At 37.5% G+C, this 27,818-nt stretch overlaps 1 protein-coding gene across 1 annotated transcript in view; it reads right to left on the minus strand.

The window, feature by feature from the left end:
- Window positions 1-10,614: 10,614 nt before the first annotated feature.
- Window positions 10,615-27,818, minus strand: part of LOC134678420 (U7 snRNA-associated Sm-like protein LSm11) — a 72,794-nt gene continuing 55,590 nt past the window's right edge. Inside the window, exons 3-4 of the mRNA XM_063536995.1 lie at window positions 11,882-12,029; window positions 10,615-11,519 (exon numbers count right to left, since the gene is read on the minus strand). Of these exons, the coding sequence (XP_063393065.1) occupies window positions 11,350-11,519; window positions 11,882-12,029 (318 nt within the window). The 3' untranslated portion in view covers window positions 10,615-11,349. The remainder of the gene's footprint in view (window positions 11,520-11,881; window positions 12,030-27,818) is intronic.

A 27,818-nucleotide genomic window follows, 5' to 3' on the forward strand; every position in this document is an offset into this window, starting at 1 on the left:
TCACATGTGAATAAAATGCAACTTTGCTATTCGTTTTTGAAGTGCAAAGTAAGCCTTTCTGAGCTGGTGTGGTGAAAATACATTAATTATTATGCATGTACATTTATACCTATTAGATAGACAAAACATTACCAAAAAAATTTCGGCGTTTTCCATCAACGATTGTCATGTGGGCTAGGCCACCAGGGTGCCTAGCCAAGGTAACAATCGCTTGCGATACGATTACAAAACGCTTTGAGTCTCTCTATCACTCTTCCATATTAACTACTTATAGTACGACACTTACGACAGTAGGTAACTGTTTCGTTAGCTACGGAGCGGAAACGATTGGCATGTTGGCTACGCACCCAGAAGTTCTCAAGATGGAACGTATCGTAACAAAATCGCATTTAAAACAAATCCCACATCTTTAGGATTCCCATGCCACCTTCCCGGCATTGTGATATATAAAACAATACCTACAGTGTTTGTTGTTATGATACGGGTGTCCAAAACGTTTGACCGATGCTTGCGAATATTTTCAATAAGTATTACATTCGCTCATGCAACTTTAGTTTAAAGTTAAAATTTAGTTCCTTTAAATATCCTGTAGTAATATATACTAGTCATGATTTATTCATTAACAACAGAAAATTAACCAACCATAATAAAAATTAAATACAATACAATAGGTAACCTAAAGGTAAATAGTTTGGGCCGGATCGATTAACGGGCGAGGTGCCCAAAAGGCTGGCTGTAATTCCTCGCCGAATGCTCAATACTTTCGCTAAGCGAAAAAGTGGCCCTGCCCTCTGCTCTGGTCACCAGAAGTCAGGCGCGCCGATAAAGGGGCCCACAAATTACCAGTTCGCCTGACGATATCAGCCTGTCAGTTGTTCGGAGCTGTCAAATTTTGCTTTTAAGTTTTAACTGACAGGTCGATATCGTTCGGCGGACTGATAATCAAAAGATTAAAAAATGGCGCCTTAAATCTAGCCTAGCTAGGCTCAAATGGGTTTGGGTCGGTCACGTCTGCCGCACGCATCCAGACAAATCGGCTAGTGTAGCTACCGAGTGGATGCCAGAAGGGCGCGAACGCGGCTGGCCCAGACGAAGATGTCGGGACGACCTAGAAACCCTTCTCAACAACCGCCCAGAGAAGGCGCTGTGCGACTTTAGAAACTTTATATCAAATCAAGGCAATATAATTGCTGTTATAGGTAGCTGATCCTTTTGCGATCAACTTCTATTTGTAGTGAGACAATGGCCGATGGCTGGCGCTGGTCCAACCGCCCACCGGCTTTCCAATTAACTAATCCAAGAAACTTGACAATTGTCGGCTGGCCCCTGACAATGACAATTCATGTCATGTACATCGATGTAAAAACAAGTACCTACATATTAACTTTGACAGTAGGTCTAGATTTCTTACCAACAGAAATATACAAAAAATTGTCAGTGTCAGATGACAATTGTCAAGTTGGTGATTTTCTTGGAACTTCGTACCTCTACCTTGTCCTAGTAGGGGAATCTTAATACGATCGCGGGTGCAGAGGCACAGAAATCTATCCCTGACGTTACCAATATTTCTGGTTTCTTGACAATGTAAATATACTTTAATTTTTTTCTGATGAAGTTCCAATATCAAATGAGGATTTTTTGGGAACTATACACATATATATTATAAACCATAAACAAAAATCAACAAATGAATGATAAGACCAAACTGTACAATAGTGAATAGATTTGGAGCAGATCAAATAATGGGATTATTTAAGTACATACCTACATATATGTATATTATTGAATTCTAGGTGATTTGTCATTGAACTAAAAATAGTTTTTGTTTTTAAATATTCACTTCTAAGAACACACTCTGTGTTCATTTTGTATTGGAAATGGGGCGCTTGGCCCTGAAGGTGAGGGAATGAAATTTCCCGGTTTTCTGTTGACCTGTTGTATATAACTTGTCGCTTATTGTGCCTATGGGAAGTCCGATCGTCCGCCTTCCATTGTTCCCATGTTTTCACTCCCCGGGCATCGCACCCGTCCGCTCCCATTCATACATACATACATACAAAAACTATTCCCAACGCGGAAATCTATTCGGTATTTTAACAGCCTCCTAGCCTAGTCGGTAGTGCTTATAAAGGTCCTGTATTCAAATCCAGCTAAGGCATTTATTTGTTTTGATTACGGATATTTGTTTCAAACAAAGTTATTGATGTTTTCTATGTATTAAAGTATATATACATATAAGTTTATTATCTATCGTCGTCTCAAACCTTAATGAGCTTACTGTGGGTTTAGTTCGATTTGTGTAAGATTGTCCCTTAATAAGTTAATATTTACTTATTAACCTGTTTATATTATACGGTGACTTTTATACACTTGAGTTAAAGTTATGCGCAGTTGCTGTAAAACCAAACTATCATCCAAAAATATTAGGTAATTGAAAATTACAGTTACCAGAAACGCTTCTGTGGAATATAAGATATATGTATAAGTAATAATCTAATAAAACATAAAGTACCTACTGACATAACTTTTGAAAACAAAACTATCTACTAAACAGTAAAAGAAAACACAAGTCGACTGATTACATGTATATGAGTATAGATTGGTCCAAAGAACATACAGTATGTTATGACGCTTACCAGGAATACAATAATTTTATAAGCAAAAGTTACTACTTAATCATTTATCTAATATGGTATTTTTCTAAGCAGATCTACTGAAATAAATTAAGAATATGACACAAAATCACATAACTGTGCAAACTTAGCTAAGACTGACTCTACGACATTTTTAACATTCAGAAAAGTTCTAAACTTAAGTATTAGAGATAAACTTTCTTCTATGAAATTATGACGTATAGGTAACACACTGCTTATTTCATCGAAATTAAAAAATCTTGTATGAAGGGTCCAAATTCACAAAATTCGGTAGCAATTCCTAAAACGTAATTGAAAATCCTGAAAAAAAAAACACATTTGTGTTTTAGTGAAAGGGAACAATTTAAGAGGGTGAGACATAGAAAATTTCAATTTCGACGAAATAAGCAACGCCCTAGTAATACACACTGCGTAAATAACACCTGCACTGCATATGCTATCAAAATCGTTGCAGTCTTTTCTTGGTCTAAAGCAGTGTTTTTCAAACTTTATGGGGTCACGGCCCTTTATGACCACTAAATTTTTTTCGCGACCCCCCTACCCCGTCTCTACGTTTTTATATCTATGTATATAGAGCAGTGTTTTTCAAACTTTATGGGGTCACGGCCCTTTATGACCACTACATTTTTTTCGCGACCCCCCTACCCCGTCTCTACGTTTTTCTATCTATGTATATAGAGTATGTACGGAAAGAGAAGAGTCGTGAAGTCTATGGGATCCCATACATTCTACGGCTCTCTCCTTCCGCACAGACTCTTAACAAATTTGGAACCGCAGACCAGTGTTTGGAACGCACCTTTCTATCATTCACTCAGTTACATATGCATTATGGAACGCACTCTGTATTTACTTACATATTATTAAGTAAATAAAATTTATGGATTCTTAGCAAAAATTGAGTTATGGACAACATCAGCTTTACACAGTACCTATGCAGTTTGATTCTTTCCTTTGCATGAAATAATTCAAGGTAAGTATATCATCAGAAAACTCCGTGAACGTGGAAATTCATATTCCTGCTTTAGTGGAGCTTGCAAAGTTAAAAAAAAATCTTTCAAATTAATTCTCAAATGAAACACTGGTTGGTGATGGATAAAGTTTTGAAAATTTATCATCTGTGAAAATTTCAACTGTCACGGTTCATGAGGTCCAAAAAGCGTTTTGATGAATTAATTCCCATCAGCAAGCTGGAAATCATTTTAATTTAATACCTTCATTTGATCCTAAATGCGAATAATGTGAGTTTGCTCCATCCCATGCGTGGTGTGGATAAATTTTGGAAGCCTTGGGAGATACGTTTTACTTTGGATTGACATAACCACTCGATGTAGAGGGAACCCACCGTCAAATTTAATAACACTACCAGCAAGGTTGTTGTAGATCAGACACTGGGAAAAAAATCGGATTTTAACAGGCGGCCATTTTTTACAATGTTTGACTACTAATTCAAATTAAGGTACTTTTCGGATCCTCAGATATCAATTTTTATCACGTTTAGTGCAAATGATCCGTCGGACGTGCCGTTTTTGAACTACAAGCAAGAAACTAAAACAGAGCAAAAATTTTTCTACTAGGTACTCCTGGAATGGAGCAAACTCGGATTATACAAATTACTAATTTATTAGAACCAGATGAAGGTATTAAGATGATTTCCGGCTTGCTGGGAATTAATTCCTGGAAAAAAACTAATTTGACTGGCCTAACAGATAACAGATCTTAACTTATTTAACTGTTTAATAAATACAGTTTTCCTATCTACCTAATAATGATTTGTTTTATTGATATGTACGTTAACGACCATTAAAGTTTACGGGATTGGATTATTTCTAAATTAAATAAAAAGAAGTCTGCTTTCCATAAGTCTGCTTTCAAAGCTGAGCTTCGCGACCCCCCTGGACATGTGCCGCGACCCCCCTGGGGGTCGCGACCCACAGTTTGAAAAACACTGGTCTAAAGGGATCCACTGATTACCGGTTCGCCGGACGATATCGGCCTGTCAGTTAAACGCAAAATTTGACAGCTCCTCCAGACAACTGACAGGCTGATATCGTCCGGCAAACTGGTAATCTGTGGGCCCCTTCAACTATTAACTAACATGTTTTTTGGCAACCCTCAGTAACTACAAAATACAACAGCAAGAGAGACATTAATAATACTTAAAAAGTTTTTAAAATTCAAAGTTTTTAAAATAACAGATGCCTTAAATACAACAGCAAGAGAAACATTAGTAATACTTAATAAGTTTTTAAAATTCAACGTTATGCCTTAAATTAATATACTCGGTAGGTTGTAGTCACCTGTACTAATCAGGGATCGAATACCGGTATATTTTTCATACAAATTAACCGATATTCAATATTGGTATTTTGGTTGTTTATGTATCTATATTTTTGCACTTAATTTAAGTAGCTAATTTGATCAATCACTATCCTTACCTAAATACTATTGTATATCAAAGAAATAATGTGAAAGCTATAAGATATTTTGATTTTTAATTATACCGGTAACGGTCCCTGGTACTAATATGTTACACAATAACGAAGGCCGCAAAATTATCTCACACGATCTTATTTGCTGAGCCTTAAGAGCGTGTCACATATTTTTGCAGCCTTCGAAGAGGAACATATTATTGCAGGTGACTGTACCTAATAAGAGTAATAAGTAGAGTTAGACCAAGAAAAGTCTACAACGATTTTGATAGCACACGTAGTGCAAGTGTTATTTTAAACTAACAACTTCTATGAAATTGACGTATAAATAACACTTGCACTACGTGTGCTATCAAAATCGTTGTAGACTTTTCTTGGTCTAACTAGCAAATAACTACAAAATACAACAGCAAGAGAAACATTCATAATACTTAATAGGTTATTAACTTACACACCTAAAAATAAGTAAAAGTCGTACTTAAGTAACAATTTCAAAGTTATTAAAAAACAGACGTCTTGATGTACCTACTCGGTAGGTTGTACAACTTGTACAGTCACATATACTAATATGTTATACAACGAAGGCCACAAAATTATCTGACACGATCTTATTTGTATAGCCATAAGAGCTAAAAACAAACTTCTATTAAATTATGACGTATAAATAAAACTTGCACTGCGTATGAATGAAATCGTTGCAGACTTTTCTTGGTCTAACTCTAACTATTAACTAACATGTTTTTGGCAACCGCAAATAACTACAAAATACAACAGCAAGAGAAACAGTCATAATACTTAAAATAAGTTTTCAGAATTCAAAGTTATTAAAAGAACAGATGCCTTAATGTACTCGGTAGGTGTACAGTCGCCATCAGATATATCTGAGCGGTCAATGCGCTCACAAATATCTATACACGTCTCTATTGTCAAGGCGTTAGAGTGCGTGTTCAGATATTGTGAACACCTCGGTCGCTCCTATATATCTGATGGCGACTGTACCTAATAACTAATTCGTGTTTACATACGAGTATTATATTATGCTAGTATTCTATGATGTACCTATGTTTGTAAATGTGTGTATATGAAATACAAAATAGAGCGAGGGTCGCAATATTTAAAAAATGTATACACATTTTAAGCGATCTTAAAAGATCTTTAAAATACTCTATTTTATTTTGTATAAGCATATCAAAACTGTTTTCGCTGTTTTAAGTCTTATGATTATGAACCAGGACTATTTTATTTAAGGTAGCACACTACACTTTTTTCAAATTTTCAGGTTTTAATCACGAGCTTTTTCGATTAAGTTACAAGAAAAAAACCGGGCAAGTGCGAGTCTGACTCGCGCACGAAGGGTTCCGTACCATAAAGCAAAAAAAAAAAAAAACAAAAAAAAGCAAAAAAAAAACGGTCACCCATCCAAGTACTGACCCCTCCCGACGTTGCTTAACTTTGGTCAAAAATCACGTTTGTTGTATGGGAGCCCCATTTAAATCTTTATTTTATTCTGTTTTTAGTATTTGTTGTTATAGCGGCAACAGAAATACATCATCTGTGAAAATTTCAACTGTCTAGCTATCACGGTTCGTGAGATACAGCCTGGTGACAGACGGACGGACGGACGGACGGACGGACGGACGGACAGCGAAGTCTTAGTAATAGGGTCCCGTTTTACCCTTTGGGTACGGAACCCTAAAAAGTGTCACAAAACTTTTATTTTCATTCCGTTAGTGTACAAACAACAACACTCCTAACGGTAGATCAATGGGCCTTATTACAAAAGGCATAAGGCCAACCGATGTACAGTAATTAACAGTGTGGGCGATGGTACTACTTAAATAATATGGTCCACCAATGCTTATTTAGAATATAAACAATACTAAATGATTACTAGCCTTGTATTCTTTAGTATGCTTACTCAACTTGCAAATAATGCATATAGAACTTTAAATTACATATTTATTTGATAGTCAATTATTGGCAATTCACCCTATCATAAAAGCAGGATATCTGGCAATTATAATTAATTAAGTATGAATATTCAAATGTAGTTATTATTGAATATACATATAATTCATTCACTTTTACTCGATTACGCTGTGCGTTAATTGGAAAATCATTTCTTATATTTTGCCGAAGGTATATCGTAAAACGATACACTTTATTCATGGTAAGCTTTTTATAATAACTTAGAATCTAAGTCTTAGATTAATTTGTAATGTCTATAAGGGCGTCCGCTAGCTAGCGCGGTTGCACGAAGCGGGTCAGCGGATTGACGAAAAATAGAATTAGCAACGCTAACTGGCGCGGACGCGTGCGAGGGATTTTAACTACGATGGCACCCGCGTGCGTGCGCCCGCTCCGTGCACCCGCCCATGCAACGCGAACGCCCTAATCGGCGCGATTCAGGAATAGTAGATTGTTAACCAAGGGTTGAAAGGCACCCATCTCTGTCGAGGTAGTTTATAAAGCCAATAGTCCGAGACAGAAATGGTGCCTTTCACCCGAGTTAAACACTCTACTTTTCATATCGAATGCGAGGAAACCAAACAAGACAAGGCAATTCCGCAAAATCAGTAATGGAAGTACCTAATAGATCTACGGCCATGATTTATTTTCCTTAGGACTTACTTGCAATCTGAGACTTTACATGTGTGCAGATTAATAAACCCCTAGCGAAAATCATTTACATTGCAATATTTACGAAAACACACATTTTTTAACAAACTGCAGTAATTTTAAAATGATTTGTTCATTAAAGTATGAAAATCAGCGGGATTGCCTCTTACTTTTTAATTTTATACTTTTTCGTTCTAAAAGCCGCAACAGACTATCCGACCGCACCGCGACCTTGGTGCGCCGCACCACTTAATAATAACATAATAAATGTATTTTAAATATTAAATAACAATTTAATTAATAATATAAGTAATTTTTATCTTGTATTTTATTTTATTTTCATGAATATAGTGCTAAATATCTTTAATAATCAATTTAATATCGTACAAACGTTTAACTGTGGCTGTATAAGATTCTGCCTTTGATCATTTACGGAAGCGTAAGGTTTAAAAAAATATTTTTGGTGTATTCCTTTTGGTTCCCGCCTTATGAAATCGAGTAAATCGAATTCAACGAAAGAAATGAAGAATAATTTGTTTTTAACAATTCACTTACATCATTTTGTTATAAAAAAAGGATCTATTACGTGGGATTAGTAAAATTAAACAATTACCAATTGTTCCAGGCGAGGTAATAAAGACACTATTTTTCCATTTTGTTTACACCCAGTTGTTCGTGGGATGGGGACGCAGAGGAGTACACCACTTTTCTGCACTAGAGCATAAACGTATCACTTTCTGCGCACCTTTTAGAACAACAACGACCCACTTTCAGAGCATGAGATATGAAAATGAATTAGACATTCACTAGATATGAAATAGTAAAGATATGTGACGTTCCACGGTAAAAGGTACCATTGCCCCGGCTGAATATTGAAGCGGCGTTAATAATGGGTGCCCCTTAATACGCCTAACATTAATTGTCATAATATGAATTCGCATAACAGATTTGGCATAAAATAATTGTTCATAACATTAAACAGGCATAATAATAGAAAAGCATAACACTTATTGCGCATAATAATGACTCCGCATAATTTAAATATGCATAACATTATTAACTATAACTGTAACTGTCATAAAATGAATTAGCATAATTTTATAATGTAAATGGATCAGGACGAAACCAACTTAACCAACTCGGTTAGGTTAGGTTCAGAAGGCCTTAGCCTTCGATGTTAGGTTTTTTTTTATAACAGATCGATAATATTATAGATATATTCACATCCTGATTATCTCCTTAGATGTATTATATATATTATGTATCAAAATTACATTTGTCAACACCTTTAACTGGTAAATAGAACTTATACCTATAAATCGGTAGGATAGAAAAAAACCATCCAAACTAAACTTTAATTTAAATTGGCTGCAATTGCCTCCAAATACCGCTTTATGGTGACATAACAATCTGTTACCTTCCTTTTATATTTATACCATTTAATAATTATGCAAAGTAGCGTTATGCTTATTACATTTATACTAAGTGATTCTTATGACAATAAACGTTATGCGCATTAACATTATGCGTACTCAGTTATGCGAAATAATGTTATGCGATTTAAAAGCTATGCGTAATCTGTCTTATGCCAATTTGAATTAGGAGTATTACGTTATGCGAATTAATATAGACCCGTTAATAATAGCGTAAACGCTAGCCGCCATAAGGTACCGTTTGCCGTGGAACGTCACATTTACTATTTCATATCTAGTAGTGAATCTCTAATTCATTTCCCGAATCGCGCCGAATATATATTCGCTGGCACTTCCGACTGTCGGGTAATTGTAATTCCGAAAACACCCATTGTTTAATCTCAAAGTAATTTTAAGTAATCACCCGATGTTTGGAAGTGGGACTTCATATAAACAATCATATTTAAATCTACGTTACGATATGCTAAGAGGTATAGGTGTGTAAAGGTATAGTTCTGAAACTGATTCAAGTTTTCTCAGTGATAAGAACTCATGGCTCTTCAACCCAGCTCGGACCAATAACAAGAATAAGCACTGTTTATTTAACCCGACTTAACCCTTTGAACGCCACACCGATCGCGCGCGGCGCGTCATAGTGAACCTTGTCTGAATGCACGAAGGTCGATATATGAGCCTGTAGCCGCGCACGGTAATTGACGTCTTTAGCGGTCAAAGAACGGACATAACAGAACATTTGATGGACTCCAGCAGTACAAGCATTGTCACTCCTAACTGTACGTCGGTGGACCTTATTATAAAAGGCATAAGGTCCACCGATATACAAATAACAGTGCGGGTGACGGTACCACTCCACGACGGGGTGCTAGTTACCCGAGAGAAAACGTTATCAGGCGGCTTAAACAAGATGACAGCAACAATCATGATATTCATGATCAAACAAAAAGAAAAAAAATGTATCGGGATGACAGGTATGCTATGAAAAGCCACGTGATTAAAGTATTTCCATGCATATTTTAAATTTCGATTGGCGTTTTTTATCATCAAATGTCATCTTGCTTAGGCCTCCTGGTAATGTTACTTGAGTTTCCGATATTTCTACTTATTCCCATTATTGGCTAGAGTCAGACCCAGATAAGTCTGCAACGATGTTGATAGCACACGCAGTGCAAGTGTTATTTTAAACATCAAACTACTAAACTTCTTCTGAAATTATGACATATAAATGACACTTGCACTGCGTGTGCTATCAAGATCGTTGCAAACTTGCCTCGGTTTAACTCTATTTACTTATATCTATTGGACGAAGTAGACATGATTCGGGCTTTTTATTACATAATTATACACATATGTATATTGGTGATATATGTGTATACAGACTTTATATCAGAACCAGATAACCAAATGTCAAAGTTTTTGGACACCTGGCGCCTATTTCATCGACTTGACAATTGGCACCTGACAATAACAATTCGCCGTACATCTCTAGTCATATATCATAGTCCAAGTAATATTGACGCTACACACTGTCCTTACTTATCGGCCTGAAAATATACAGAAAATTGTCAGTGTCAGTGTGACAATTAAAGACAACTTGGTGAAACTGAGGCCTGATACTTAGATATTGAATTGTTTGGTGAAAGAGCCATGAAATTTGTAGGGGAAATTATTTAATGCCAAGGCGTCGCGGGGTTAATTTGTACTCATGGTGCTAAAAACGCTTATAAGCGTTATTGCGTACGCTGAAAAAAATGTGCTGAACAAAGTTATTTAAGAAGTTATAGGAAGTAGTTTTTACTTTTTATCTACACTCCTGTCTATACTATTTACACCCCTCACTAGCAACTGGGGGATGTGTCGAGAAAGAAAAAGGTCCTTTATCCCTGCGACATCACTTATTTTGTCCGATACTGACCCGCCACATAGAAGGACATATTCGCTCACTAGCAACTGTGTCGGGACACAAGAAGATCCTTTGTGCCTGCGACACATAGCTTATTTTGTCCGATACTGATCCACCACATTTATTAGAACGACATGTTCGTTCACTAGCAACTAGGAATATGTCGGGACTCAAGATGATCCTATCTCCCTGCCACAAATCGCTTATTTAGTCCGACACTGATCCACCACATTTATTAGAACGAAATGTTCGCTCACTAGCAACTAGGAATATGTCGGGACACAAGATGATCCTATCTCCCTGCCACAAATCGCTTATTTAGTCCGATACTGATCCACCACATTTATTAGAACGACGTGTTCGCCCCTCACTAGCAGCTGGGGGATGTGACGGGAACATTCGAAGATCCTGTGTCCCTGCGAGGATACCACCTCCTCAGGTAGGGGGGAGATCATGTCCGCTGTCCCTTGGGGTACTGGACGTCCTGAAACAGGGGTTCTGGGTTACTTTTGGGTGAATCTACTTTTTTTTGTCATCCGTTGCCATGATTACGGTCGCCTGAGTCACACTTAACCTTTTAACCATCGTAGGCTTATAGACTGATATATAAGACATACAAAATCTCTGATCTCTCTCTCTCTCTCGCTCTCACTCTCATTTGCCCGCGGTATGATAAATAAGACTAAACTTCGTGTACTTTTATTACCTTCGTTATAGTCGGATGGTTTTAAAATGTCGGTATGCACTTTAGAGACTACCTGACGATGGATGGCATCGTTATCTTTTGCTAAAACAAATTACTAATAACGTGAGAAAAATAAAAAGCGTGATGAAAAGGGCACTTACCGCCCGCGGGTGGGTACTTGAGTTTCCTGACAGCCTTCCTGCGGTACACCTCGAGCACGTTGGTGAGCACAAGGTTCCAGTGCTTGTCGAAGGCCGTGAGGTCCCCGTGGAGGGCGCCGCGGATCCCCGACGGACCTCGAGTCACCACCTGGAACAACTAGCAGCGTGTTATTTAAATAAATAAAAACTTTTAATAGGCTTGCAAATGTTTAAGCTTCCTTATTATGGTTATACAATACAATACAATACAATACAAATACTCTTTATTGCACACCTCATTACAGAAAACAATACAAATAATACAGGAAGAAGAGGTTAAACAACAGGCGGTCTTATCGCTAAAAAGCGATCTCTTCCAGACAACCTTTAGGTAGCGGAAATTAATAAATTTATGTCATGTCAGTAGGTGTTTCAAATTCAATATAAGAATTTCAGCACAGAAAAACAATACAGTATAAAAGTATAACATAATAAAAAAAAAATAAGATTTATATAAATACACATATTATACATACATAAAATTATATACATATACACATATATATATATATATATATATATATAAATGTAAAAATGCCAGCTATAGGGAAAAGGAAGCAGGTAAAAGTATTACGGAGCAGATAAAAAGTGAAGTTTAACGAGTGTCTTGAAAGAATAAGGAGACTGGTTATTATAATATCTTATTAAAATGTATGTGAAATAATATAATAGATATTACAAATAGAGGGTGTAAATTTAGTAACCTGCAATAATTAATAAGAGACCGCCCCCGATATCGCGAATAAGAATTGGCTGTTTCATACATTTTGGCTGATGTTGAAATTTTGTATGGAGGAGTCAACAGTTTTTTCGCGATTTCAAGACTGGTACCATAAGTAGTTAAAGTTGCTCAGTATTACCTATACTATGATATTCACTGTATATTAACTGTAGAAAAAATCATAATTATCCTTAAAAAAGTGCGAGATTACGAATAGGCCAGTCAAATTAGATACACAAAAAGCGTTTTGAAAATGAATTCCCGGCAACCTGGAAATCATATTAATATCTTAACGCATTCACTGCCAGGGGGCGTGGCCTGAGAACAAACTTGTATGACGGTGAACGCACATGTGCGTCGGGGGCAGTGAATGTGTTAATTTGGTCCTAAATGCGTATAATCTGTGTGCTCCATCCCAGGTGTGGATAAATTTTGGGAGCCTTGGGAGATACATTTTACATTGGATTGACAAAACCCCTCGATGCAGAAGGAACCCATCGTCAAAATCCATGTCACTAAATAAGACAGTGATAAAAAACGGATTACAACACGATTTTACAAAACAAAAGAAATTCAAAGTGGCGGCCATTTTTTTAAATGTTTCACTACGAATTCATATCGGATCTTCGGATCCTCAGATGTCATTTTTAATCATTTTTAGAGCAAAGTTTCCGTCGGACCGTCGGCCGTACCGTTTTTGAACTATAAAACTGAAAAACAGCATAATTATTTCCATAACTCCTGGAATGAAATTCGGATTACACTAATTTAGAGCAAAATGAAGTAAGGTATTAAGACGATTTCCGGCTTGCTGGGAATTAATTCAGGGAAAAAAATCTAATTTGACTAGAAGTAATTGAAGGTAAATTGGTTTGTTTACATTGTTTACAATTTCTATTGAATTCCACTTTACTCGTTGTAATATTTATTGTGTTCAGTCATTGTTTAATGGACGAATATCTATTATTTAATGGATGTAGCACATAAGTATTTAGAACTAGTGACCTGCCCAGGCTTCGCACGGGTTACACAAATTATACACCTAAACCTTCTCAAGAATCACTCTATTATAATCTATATCTGGGAGACTTATCTAGATCGCTTTTTCGCCCCCGAAAACTCCCATTTAGCAAATTTCATCGAAATCGTTAGAGCAGTTTCCGAGATCCCCCAAATATATATGTATACACGGTGTAACATGAGGAAACCGAATAATTTTAACCACGCATTTCTGAGGTCAAAAGAAGGGAAAAATTTCATATGAGTTTAGGTCAATTTCGCCAAAAAAAAATTTTTTTTGTGTTGTTTTTTAAATTTTTTGAATGTATTTGTACATAAAAAATAAATTTTATTGGTAAACTTGTTACTTAAAATTGATTTTAAAATTTTTTTTCGTAAATGCTTCTTTTTGCAAAGTATTACTTGTCACTTTTTGACATCTATCAATAAGGATATTTAGACTACGTCCCATAGCAGCAACATTACCATCAAAAAGGCATTTTACACTATGTAACAACAAAAGCTTGTTTATTTTTAAATTAGTATTATCTCTGAAACAAGGCGTTTTTAAAAAAAGTTTATAGGACGTTTTTGTCTCTAAATATGATCCGGAATACGCTGTTAAAATATTCGGTTTACTCATGTTACACCGTGTATATATAAATAAATAAACAAGAATTGCTCGTTTAAAGATAGATAATTACGGCTACCATCAGTTGACCGTAGTTCTGTAGAAACCGACCAACTTTTTATTTTTGTCAGTGATTTACACCCTAACACAGTAGCTGTGGTCGCTTTCTGCATTGATAAAAAAATTGAGTTGGTCGTTTTCTGCATAACTACGGTCAGTTTAGCATTGACATAAAGGCCATCGTGAACGTAATTTGCTTTCTATATATCTCATTCGCACTAATATGTCAGTACGAGCGAGATGCATAGAAAGTAAATTACGTTCACGATAGCGTTTACGTCAATGCCAAACTGATGGTAGCCGTCAAGTATTTATCAAAACTCGATGGGTGTCACAGTCACAGGTGTCTTTTAGTACCGTTTGGTAACTAAAAATTGGTCACCATCTTCGAATTCGGACTTTACCGATTTTGAACCATGTTTGGTAAAAGTCTAAAAAAGTTTTTCGTGATTTACCGTGTTTAGGTTATAAATAATATCTAGACACGCGGCAGCGTGTCAAGCCAAGTTCAAGCAAAGGAACTGGCTAGCCAGCGCCGAGTGTAATATTACACGAACCACTTGGTGCCACTTTTGACCCTTCTATAACTCAAAACATCTTTGACGTAAACACATAAAACTACGTGTGTTTAATTATATCCATAAGGATATCGTGAAGCCCAAATTTCATGAAGCTAGCTCAAACGGTTATAAAGGTATGAAGGTCAAAAAGTCGTAAATTTTAAGACTGACTTATGACTTATAGTACCTAAACCTAACCTACTTCCAGATGACCTAGAAGGATGAAATTTGGAATCCAGCTTGGTTATTGTGTGTAACCGTAGGAAAAAATCAAAAAATAAAATAAAGTTAAAAAATAGGGGGGGTCCCCATACAAAAAAACCACTTTTTATTGGGACTGACATATAAGTACCTAAACCTAACCTACTTCCAGATGACCTAGAAGGATGAAATTTGGAATCCAGCTCGGTTATTGTGTGTAACCGTAGGAAAAAATCTAAAAATAAAAAAAAGTTATAAAATCGGGGGGTCCCCATACAAAAAAATATTTTTTTATTGTAGCGTTGGAACCGTTACAAGCAGATATTTGAAACTACCCCAATATATGTATTATTATATTTGCTATATTAAAATAAAGTTTAATGAAAAAATAAGTGGTGTCCCCATACAAAAAACTTGTAATACGCTCTAAACAACCGGCCAACGGTGTGTCGTCGGCGGCGCACGGCACCACATAATTATACAAAGAACAGAAGTAAAAACCATACAGCGGAAACACAAGAAAAAACATTAAATCTCAATACCTGCCTAGTTTTCTTTACAAAAAGTATTGATATCCCACCAAAAACATAAATGTAAAAAAGGAGAGCCAAGTTCAATAAAGTCAAAAAGTCAAATCTAACTTACTTTAAGATCTCACATTTTTGTAAATAACAGCAATTGTTATAGGTATCCAATAAAGCAAAGAAATAGAGTTTAATACTTGTTTATAATGTTATTTTGTTCCTACAAATACATATTTGGATTTTGCATAGAACTTGGCAGTGGCACTCATTTAGATCTCCATTCTTTTTGCGGCGAGCCCCACAGCCAAGCATAATTTTTGTATTGAACTTGGCTCTCCTTTTTTACATTTATGTTTTTGGTGGGATGGAGATGACACGTCACCCTTCCCATCGTTACAAGATAGACAGACACTATTTTTATAAGGTGCAGTGATTAGAAATTATTAAATACCTGTTTTTTATTTTCATTCATCATTTCGGCCTATATACGTCCCACTGCTGAGCACAGGCCTCCTCTCATGCGCGAGAGGGCTTGGGCTTTAGTCCCCACGCTAGCCCAATGCGGATTGGGGACTTCACATACACCTTTGAATTTCTTCGCAGATGTATGCAGGTTTCCTCACGATGTTTTCCTTCACCGAAAAGCTAGTGGTAAATATCAAATGATATTTAGTACATAAGTTCCGAAAAACTCATTGGTACGAGCCAGGATTTGAACCCGCGACCTCCGGATTGAAAGTCAGACGTCATATCCACTCAGCCACCACTGCTTTTATTTTACTTACAAGAAATAATGGAGTCAGAATAATTAGACAGGTCTGTTACATTATAATTATAACTTATATTAGCAATAATCTACGATACCACGAACAATGGGCGCGTGTAAGCTTAAGGTTGGGGTTACTGATCGTGGCCATAGATAAAATAAATAATAATAAATAACCGGTTCCAGCAGGCGTTCTACATGACATAAAAGCTCTCCAAGGGGCCTCTACGTGTTGGATCTGTGTCCCCACGCAAGCCTATCAAAAAACCGGGATTATAGGCCCGTGATATCCAAGGAGATACAAATAATAACCGGTCAATAGCATGTCGGGCCATGCTCAGTGTAGGGTTCCGTAGTTACCATTCTGTGATTCTATTGGTTCATAAAAACGCATCCCTTCCAACGCATCCTCACACATCTCAGAGGGTGTACCGCGAACCACGTCCGACGTGGTACCTCTCAGTCGCATTTGTAAATTCGTACGTATGTGTGACAGGAAGGCAACACGTCCAACGTTGTTCGCGGTAGGCCCTCTGCTCGTAACGCACCCATAGTCGTTGTCGTTAATGAGGTGGCCGCATGTATGGAAGTCCAAAAAGCTCATGTATTACATTTTCATAGCATGTTACCTATGTAATATTTTTTTTTGATAAAAGTTAAATTCTTCTTGTTTCAGATCTGGGAGTATCATCGGACGTGTGCATACTTTATGTGTTAAATTAGCTCAATCAGTGCCTCATAATTTACTTATTGGTGAGTAAATAATTATATCAGTAGCCGTACCATGAGTGGCATGAGTTAACATTTACTCTAGGGAAGTGCGTAAACTCGATCGCACCAATACGTTTGTGTAAACGTCAAGTGTCAACTCATCGTGACCATACTTGATCAACACATTTTAGAAAAAGGTCACTTCTGTGGACAATACAATAAAAGTAAACGACTCTGGTAAGTGCATATACCTATACCCCGATTTCTTAATTGAGTCTCAATTTAAGTACTGAAAAAATGTATCCCATTTGTAAGGGTGCAGCGTAAAAATAAACATTAGAGTTCCTTAACTTTGTGATGTCTACAGGACAGATGCGAACGGGTTAAGTATATGGTAGAGGAAATATTATTCGCACCGATTAATGTTACCGTTAATGGCTCTTTTACAATAGGGTCATAAAACAAATAACTACATACGTAATCACCGCATTTTTAAAGTTGTCGTAAAAGTTCACAAACACAAAGACAAGTATTCGCATCAGCCACGTATTTTTTAATGACTACTGTATTCACCTGCCACAGTCACAAGATTACATGAGCAGTATTCCAATGAGATGCTGGCCGACGCCGGTCTCAATATTTCGATTCTATTTTTTGAGGTGGAAGTAAAATTACAAATTTTAGTTTAAACATCTTTGGTGGTACAAACGAGCTCAAATGTCAAGCGGACAGACACCAATAAGAAATTGGACGTTGAATAATTATTTAGGTGGAAAACATCAGTTAGGAGTTGTCAAATAATTTTTTTTGTAGATTTTAATGAAATTTCTAATTTAATTGGCTTGATCGACCGTTTTCCGGCATACTGCACTGTGTGTGCGTGGCACACCCCACTTTAACCAAGGGAAGCGTGCGTCAGAAGAATACTTAATCAAGAATGAGAAAATGTCACGTATTGAAGTTCTGTACGAAACTGAACTTGTTTTAATATAAGTATGGCTACAAATATAATGACCACCAAAAAATACTTTGGTACCCTAAATAAAAAAATCATGCTTACCAAAAAAAATTACTGAACACCAAAAAAATAAGGCCTAAAATTACAAATGTACCACCATTTTAATTACGACTGCACTTCAAATTGTATTCGAATACCAAATATATTGAATGATTACCAAAAATCATTAATGATCACCAAATCTTGAAGACCAAATAAATGCGATATTTTCACCTAAATAAACCACTATGATACCAAAAAATTTATACATATAACCAAATAAAGTAAAATGATGCCAAAATTACTAGCCCCTCCCGCTCAACCCCCGTACCCCGCACCGCATAACTTAGGTAGGCATACTGAAATGCTACTAGAAAAGTATGTTAGGTTAGGTTAGTACTGCTATCAGTTAAGTGGGCTAGGTTAACACTGCGACCCTTACAGAAACGAATTGCTACTAGAAAAGTGGGTTAGGTTAGGTTTGAACTGCGACCCTTACAGAAAAGAAATGCTACTAGAAAAGTGGGTTAGGTTAGGTTTGAACTGCGACCCTTACAGAAACGAAATGCTACTAGAAAAGTGGGTTAGGTTAGGTTTGAACTGTGACCCTTACAGAAACGAAATGCTACTAGAAAAGTGGGTTAGGTTAGGTTTGAACTCCGACCCACACAGAAACGAAATTCTACTAGAAAAGTGGGTTAGGTTAGGTTTGAACTGCGACCCTTCCAGATAAGAAATACTACTAGAAAAGTGGGTTAGGTTTGAACTGCGAACCTTACAGAAACGAAATGTTACTAGAAAAGTGGGTTAGGTTAAGTTTGAACTGCAACCCATACAGAAACGAAATGCTACTAAAATTTATATGCTTTTTTTATATGCGAAAATTTTGCTTTGCTTTAATTAGGATAGCAAGATTTAAAAATTTGGTTATAATTTTACATTAAAATGGAGTTCTAATTTTGGTGGTCATTTACTATTTTTGGGTTTACAATGATTATTTTGGTGTCATTTTATTTAATAGGATAGTACGATGTAAAAATTTGGTTATCAATTGACATTAAATTGGGGTTTGAAATTTGGTAATTATTTACAATTTTTGGGTTAATAATGATTAATTTGGTGTCATTTCCTTTAATAGGATAGTAAAATGTAATAAAATTAGTAATCATTTCACATTAAAATGGTGTTATAATTTTGGTGATCATTCATTATTTTAGGGTGGTAAAGTAGATTTTTTTCGTATTAAATTTTATTAAATCTGGTGATCAGTTAAATAGCAGCCTATAAGTATTGTGGTCCGGGCAAGACTCTATCAAGAGTAATGCTATTACTTACTTTAAAGAAATTACATTACAAGTAAGAAATTACCATGGGCGTACGCAGCATTTTTTAAGGGGTGGGGAAAAAGTAGGGGAAGCTGGGTACGTTGTAACAGGGTACGGTTGAAACAGAAATTCTTAGCTTATGGTCAGAGACCAGGGTGGGGCAACTGCCCCAACTTGCCCCACCGTGGTGGGTACGCCTATGGAAATTACATTTATAGTAAACGGAATGACGGCAAGTAATGAAGTTAGATTGAAATGCTTAAATATCTGGTGGGTGTTGTACTGTTCGGTCCGCGAGTGCTATAGGCAGCGCGCACGCAGGCGGCCTTGCGCAGGTTCAACTTTCCATGCGGAACTTTTCGCACGTCGTTTTCGGACGCCATGCGCGCATTGTCAATGTCATGCCTATTGATTGACGTGACGTGAACCTTATCGCCAATGGCGTAAGGTCTAATAATGATCAGTGTACTGTTCTTAAGAGCCAGACTTCATTGACAGTAGGCGGGGCACAGTGCTCTCAGAACGAAAAGCAAGATGAAGCAAAATTGTGGTCACGAACCTTCTTGATACCTACTTCATTGTCCTAATAATTTTGGTAAAAAAAGAAATAAAAATAAAAGTCAATAGTGGTGAGCCAAAACTGCGTTTTTAAATCCTGTTCGTGCCAGATCGAATCCACCTGTGCTCGAGCCGCATATCTCTTTGTTCTGGCAGCATAAAAACCTAGGACCTTGAATATACGTTTAACTCGTGAGTGAGCCATATAAGCAATCACTGGCAAGGCCCGATTGGTGCAGTTTTTGGTGCTTCATATGCGTATTTAAATATGGCACTAATATGGATTTGATTCGTCATTCGTGACCATCTGATACATGTGTTATGATTTGATGATAAATTTATTCTGACCAATGACTAGGTACGAGTATGCCTATTTTACAAATCTGACAATTGACACTTTACACTGACTATTTCCTATGTATACAAACGGGGACATACGCGGTGGACCACCTATTTAAAAGGCAAAAATCCTTAACGTCTTGCTGACGGTTGGGCGATATCATAACAGTGATCTGAGTGGCCGGCATTTGCAAATTAAGATAAGGAATCCAAAATGCATCCTAATTGGTGATCTTTATGGGGAGGCCGAGCTTAGCCTACAACTAGCAACAACTATAATAAACTGTCCTTACTACCTATTGTTTGTCTCATTACCTGTTTTTACCCTTTTCATTATTAAGATAAAGAATCCTAAATGCATTGTAATTGGTTATCTCTATGGAAAGCGGAGTTTAGCTCGCTCGTAAGTGTAGAGGTAATTTTTTTTCTGAAGTGGTTCACCGGGAATGCCCCCGACTGTACCTAAGTATTGAGTAGAGTTAGACCAAGAAAAGTCTGCAGCTATTTCGATAGCCCACGCAGTGCAAGTGTTAATTATACGTCATAACTTCATAGAAGTTGGACATTTAAAATAACACTTGCACTGCGTGGGCTAACAAAATCGCTGTACTTTTCTTGGTCTAACTCGTAACGATTTAGCGTCAATATTTACTTCTTGGACCATACATTGATTCACCTGTTGCTACGTCTACCGCACGCGCATAATTATATTGCTATCCCGCTCGCACTGTGTTACTGGCCACGGGCATCAAGGGCGGGACAGCAATATAATTATTCGCGTACGATAGAGATAGAAACGGGCGGGTCAATGTACGAAATTCTTCGTGCTTACTTAGCTTCCTTACTCTATGCTATTAGTTACCGCCGCCGTGAGAAGTCGAAGCTTAGGTCAACGCACAGGCGTCCTAGCCAGAGCTAGCCCTAACAATCGCCTCCGATTGCAAAATTACCCACGCTTCCTAGTGCTAACAGCGTCACCCTTTACTTGACCATAGGACCTTAGGCATCTACAATAAGGTTTATTGTCAATTAACGGGTTCTCGGGTCCTCACGTTACCGGTCTGGTGGTCGGTAGTGACCCTAACTATGAAGTCTATGATTATCATCATCATCATCATTCCACGCAGACAAAGTCGCTGGCAGAATCTTGTACTTCTATAAATACGGCAGTATTTCACACACCTAGTACTTTAAGATACGTCAATGAATAGATCAAGAAACGATTTGGATTAGATGTGTCAGTGTCTAAAGTGACGTTTTGTTTGAAGAAACTTTACAATTTGTCACTGACATATCTATAATATTATTATTGTCTCTAGATCTATTAACTGACGTATCTTAAAGTTCGAATCGGGCCGACAGTCAACTGTAAAAATATGGGTGCACAAATCATCTCAAAAACATGTCCCCATAGCTCTTATGTCAGCGAAGTATGAACTAACGGACATATTTTTGAGCAAGTTGTCTACACCCATATTTTTGAGCAAGTTGTCTACACCCATATTTTTACATTTGACTGTAGGTATTCTAAAGGTCGTTATACATCTGTTCAGCTGTTTCATAGTTTCTATGAAGACATGATCACGTATACAATCATGAGACTGTCATGGCCGCCGGTTTTGGCAGCGCCGTACCAAAGCCAAGGGCAGTGATCCATATAGTATACTTATTACGCAATACTTGGTCTATTTTTATTGATCTGCTCGAAGATCTTAGCGGCTTCTATCTTACTATTGCAAAGGCATTAAACATTTGAAAGCCCCCTACATAGTTAATTCGTTATGCCTAAAAATGCCTTAAGGGGCTTACAGATTACCAATTCGCCTGACGATACGAGTATCACTATCAGCCTGTAAGTTAATCGCAAAAGGTGACAGTTCCGACAGGCTGATATCGTCCGGCGAATGGTAATCTGTGGGCCTCTTTACATCATTTTGGAAAAGAGCTGATACTCTTCAAACTGCTGGATCGATTTTTATCGATTATCATAGGTAAGAACCACCGCAAGGAAACGCATTCACGTAAAAAACCGTATCGAAATTAATCTATCCGTTTGAGAGCTACGATGCCACGGACAGACACACAGACGTAAGTACATTAGCAGCATTAAATGTATAGCACCCTCGTTTTGCGTCCCTAAAATGGAAGAGTAATGGCAATGGCGTTATTCCAAAACGTTCGTCAAATCTAACAAACTGTTGATAATCGTTCGTCCCTATCTGTCATTTAGACATTTTAGACATTTATATTTGTTAGAAAGAGAAAAAAATGGAGCATTTTGTAAGAGGTTGCTAACTTTTATGAATAAGGGAGTTAATACTCGTATGTAAGTATTAGTCCAGTCAAGTACTTATAAAAATATAGGTGCATACAACTTACTTAAAAATATGTCCCATAGTGCTCAATTTCTGACAAAAGAGTTATGGGGCATATTTTTGAGTAGGTATCATGAGTGCTCCCATATTTTTACTCTAGACTGTACCTGTGTAAGGGGACAAGGGACAATGTAGGACATAGACCGGGAGATAATGACACATTTTACTGGGTCATTTGTACCAGTATGGCGGTTCGTCAGGGGTCTAAGTACGTAATGAGGGAAAGAAAAATGATGGTCATAGCGCTGGTACCGGCGGCCCAATCGCGTGGGCGTTAGTCGAACGTGTCGGCTAAAATACGAGTGTCGAACGATTTGTTCCACAAAAATCCTCGTATTTTCCGATAGTCCATAAAAAAGAAGTAGGCGGTAGCGTAATGCCATACTTCTCCGGTGTGACTTACAGCCAGCCATACTGAGGCGAACACATTAATTAAAAAAAAACAATTCAACCATTTGTGCCAAGCTAATTTTTGCACAGCACAGGTGATCATCGTCAAGCAGCCATTCATGGACATCACCATGCCATACTGCCCATACTGATCAGACGGTTCCAAATGGCCGCCATACCGCCGCAAGGGAGTTAATTTTATTGTTTTTGCTAAACGATTTGTACCATCTTGAAATTTTTTTTAAACACTTTCTTTGTGATCATAAATGGAAATCTCATAATGCCATACCTATAGGAGGTGGCAAATGTGTACAATTTTTTTTTATTTCAAGTATGGTGCCCATTTTTCCCCCTATTAGAAGTATGGCAAATATAATAACGGTCACATTGCATCATATAATTTCCAAAAATCCAAATGCCATACTGGTACAAATCGTCAAAAATTTTTTTTTATTTAAGTCTTGGCTTAAGTCTCACAGTCGTCCGCCCCGTAGTTATAATCAGGAATAATTTTTTTTAGGTATAATTGTATCCAAACAAACAGAATATGATGATGCCACGCTGTAAAAAATATTTTACGTATTGTATAGTCGTATTTTTGAAACGTGTCGATTAAATAAGTTTTTCAAGTATGGCAGCACTTTTTCCCCCTCCTATAAGTATGGCAATTATAATAACGGTCACATTTTATCAAATACTTTCCAAAAATTTAAATGCAATACTGGTACAAATCGTTTAGCAAAAAAAAAAATTACTCCCTTGCGGCGGTATGGCGGCCATTTGGAACCGTCCGAAGAGTATGGCATGGTGATGTCCATGAATGGCTGCTCGACGATGATCACCTGTGCAAAAATTAGCTTGGCACAAATGATTGAATTGTTTTTTTTTTTAATTAATGTGTTCGCCTCAGTATGGCGGGCTATAAGTCACACCGGAGAAGTATGGCATTACGCTACCGCCTACTTCTTTTTTATTGACTATCGGAAAATACGAGGTTTTTGTGGAACAAATCGTTCGACACTCGTATTTTATCCGACACGTTCGACTAACGCCACCAGCGCTATGACCATCATTTTTCTTTCCTTCATTACGTACTTAGACCCCTGACGAACCGCCATACTGGTACAAATTACCTAGTAAAATGTGTCACTATCTCCCGGTCTAACATTATATGAGAAAAACTGTAACCATATTGTATATTGTATTCACTAAGAAACCATTAAACATTAGATGATTAGTTAATTTAAAGCCAGAACAAGGGTTTAAACAGTAATACAAGAGAACGTAACCATGGCAACTGAGTGACTTAGATAGAGCTGATTTACCTATTTCTTCTTTCTTGTGAGGATCAATAAAATTACTTATCTTAAAAGAACAAATTTACCAACAAAAAAGACAGAAATAAGTCTAAGCCAGAAATTACTAATTTCAACTAATTTGTTCGTATAATATCAAAATTTCACGTTTCACTTAGGTACTTACATGTAGGTAAATACCACTTAAAATCAATTTGGAAGAGAGACAACGTATTTATCGACACTAAAATGCATAACAGTTCCAACTCCCAACCACAACACAATCCAATTTCTACGTCACGTGACGTCACAAGCTAAAAAGCAACCTGATACAGTCACTATAACAAGTATCAAACACCTTCACTCCATTTTAATCAAATGAGACTCCAGCCTAATATAAATAAGGTTGATATTTAAACGCGAGCGCGACTCGCTTCCGCGTTAACGTCATGTCACTTTCACTTACAGCCTACCTATCATACGGACTTAACCATTCAAATTTAAACTCAATCGACACGCAAATAACGTCCGAAACCGCGCGTCGGGTATCCATTTATATTTTTTTCCAGCGTCGTCATACGTTGATCTGATTTGGGCGTTACGTAATTGTTAATAAGGTTGTGTTTTGATCGGCTTAAGTTAAGCACGGCCTTACTCAAGGCCGCGCGCACATTTGCTTTCTCTTGGGGTCGACGGTCACAGTTTTTTTAAGTACAGGATTCGTTCAAGGCCGTTTTTAGCCTGCTCTTGTGTTTGTAAACATGCGTTTACATTACAACCTATATTTAAGAGGAAAGGGGACGACCAGTTTTCCGAACAAACGTAGTCCCCATGTTCCTCTCTGGATATTGACATTATGGAAAATACTTTTATAAAATTTAAATGTTGAAGTTGAAAAGAGAATTGTGTTCGAGTTAGATATTGAAACTAAAAGTTACTAATTTACATATAGGTACTCGTATAGTAGTAGTGTGACTAGGCACTTAAAAATACAAATCAAAATATTTATGTACCTCCTATAACGGTATAGCCTAACCTAACCTACAAAAAAGTCAAAATTAAAAATTTTAATACACTTCATAAAGTGGGTATTGTAATTGTAGTAGGGGCGATTTTCCGCAACTCGACGTCCTGCGCCTATTTTGCGTGATAGGGGGTGGACTAGTCCTGCCAGCCCAGCTCCTAGAGGAATCCCACCAAACCTTTGATGTTGAGTAGGACCTCGGGGAGGTCTCTCGGAGATCCGAGATGTGTTGCCACTCCAACACTGCGTGAGAGGCTGTTTCTTCCTTCTCCATGCATCCACGGCATAGGGGACTGTCTGTGACACCTGTTATAAAAAGATGTTTGTTAAAAAGTACATGACCTGTTATGACACTGGTTACCATTCTCAGTCGAACCTTTCCTAGTTGAATGAACGTCCTTGTGAGCTTACCGTTGATGCCAGGCATGTGGCTTCTTTGGCCTGTCTGCATCCAGTCTGGTTAAGCCAGTGTGCTGTGTGTAGTTTCCCTGTGCGTACCAGCAGCATTGAGCGTACCTTGCTAAACGGTATCGGGAGAATCGGTTCCGGATCCTTGTCTGGCAAGCTCGCCCGCAGCATCGTTACCTCGGGATTAGGGAATGCGGAACCGGTACTGTTCCCAGAACCGGGACTAAATTTCCGGTACTTCCCGGGATTTCCCGGTACTTCGGTACTGAGTATTTACTGTTGTATTTTTTGGGATTTCCCGGTACTTCGGTACTGAGTATTTACTGTTGTATTTTTTATTAAGTGATGAATTACTTATATGAAATTGAATAATAAGAATCACTTTTGTGTAATTCGGTACAAACACAACTTACACAACCTAGAAAAGAACAAAATGATGAAAATCGACACTAGCATAAAGTCAAAATTATGTACCTAAGCTATACTATATTCAATAATTTTCGTAAAATCTGAAATTTTACCCACAAGATCTATACAAAAATAAGTCATAAACTATAATATTAATAATAAACAAACGGAAAAGTAAATTAACAACTGATAAGAACAAACAACCGTTTTATAACTCTTTCACCTTTCAAGAGAAATAGTATTATTTTTCTTCAGTCGTTAACTTTCGTAGATCTTTCGTTGAGCCCAACTGTCAGGTTGGAGACTTTGGGTAGTTATCGCTCTCAATGTCAGATCGCCAAAGCCCTAATCGTAGCCGGAAAATACCTATCGGGACAAACCTTGGGCAGCCAAGGCCAAGACTGCCGAGTATACCACACGGGACACGGGGGCTACAGAGATTACGCGCCAAATTTTAAAGTGATTTAATGCGGTTTACTTTACTAACTTTTCAGTACCGAAACCGAGTACCGAGTTACCGGGATCTTCATTACCAGAACCGGTACCCGAAATTCCCTACTCGGGATCCACGGTGTCCCTTGATCCATTGTAAGGTGATCTTGTTGTTCTGACATACCTCCATTAGTCGTTCGTGGCATTCGTGTATAAGTTTGGATTTACATCCAAACTATATGGCTTTTTAGGGCTATTAAGACTGTTCTACTGTCGGAGAGTATGCGGATGGAGGATCCTACTACCTTCCTTTCAGTGGTGGCAGCCGAGCCGCCGCGTTTATGATGCCCATGCACTCAGCTTGGAATACCGAGTTATGGGCTCCTAACGGAGTGGTGATTGACATGTTTAGGTCTTCTGAAAAGGTTCCAGAGCCCGATCCGCTGTCTGTTTTGAACCCAACAGTGAAGATTCTCAGCTTCCGGGGATTGAGTCCTTCGTAGTTCTCGTCCTCATATAATTGTATTTTGTATTACCTTTTGTTAAAGATGGCTTGTTTGTGAATGCACATAAAAAAGGGGTATGCACTTTAGCAGCTGTACACAGAGCAAGATGCAAATAAAGGCTGCTTTAATAGCTATAATTTTGTTCGCTGGAAATTAATGGTGTTAGAGAAATCGTGTTTACACTTTTTATGACGTTATGGCACTTATGGCGTTCAAAGGGTTAAGTTGAACGACCGTTTTCCTCATAAGCTGTGGCAGCGAATCTAACCCATCGCATGAGCTAAGATTGCAGTGCGTGTAAAGTATCATATCATACTTTCACTTGGTCTAACGCACGCGAATCAAACTCGTTTGCAATGCATACGTAGTTTTTTCGGCTTAGGGTCCCGTATTGTATTGTATATTGTATTGTAACTAGCATTGGCTGGTTTCCGTAACTCGACGACTGGCGCCTATTTTGCGTAAAAGGAAACTTCTTTATCTGCCTCTATCGCTTGAATATGCAAAAGCGATAGACAGGCAGATATTTAACGAAATTTCGTTTTCGTGGTTCGTCTTCTTTTTCCTCGTTTCCTCATGACTGAGGGTCGCGACCACGTGAGGTCATTATTGTGTGCACGAAGACTCTCCATTCTGCACGATTTACCGCCTCCCTAATACTAGACGCC

Source organism: Cydia fagiglandana, chromosome Z (genome assembly GCF_963556715.1).
Source record: "Cydia fagiglandana chromosome Z, ilCydFagi1.1, whole genome shotgun sequence".
In the NCBI taxonomy this organism is placed as follows: domain Eukaryota; kingdom Metazoa; phylum Arthropoda; class Insecta; order Lepidoptera; family Tortricidae; genus Cydia; species Cydia fagiglandana.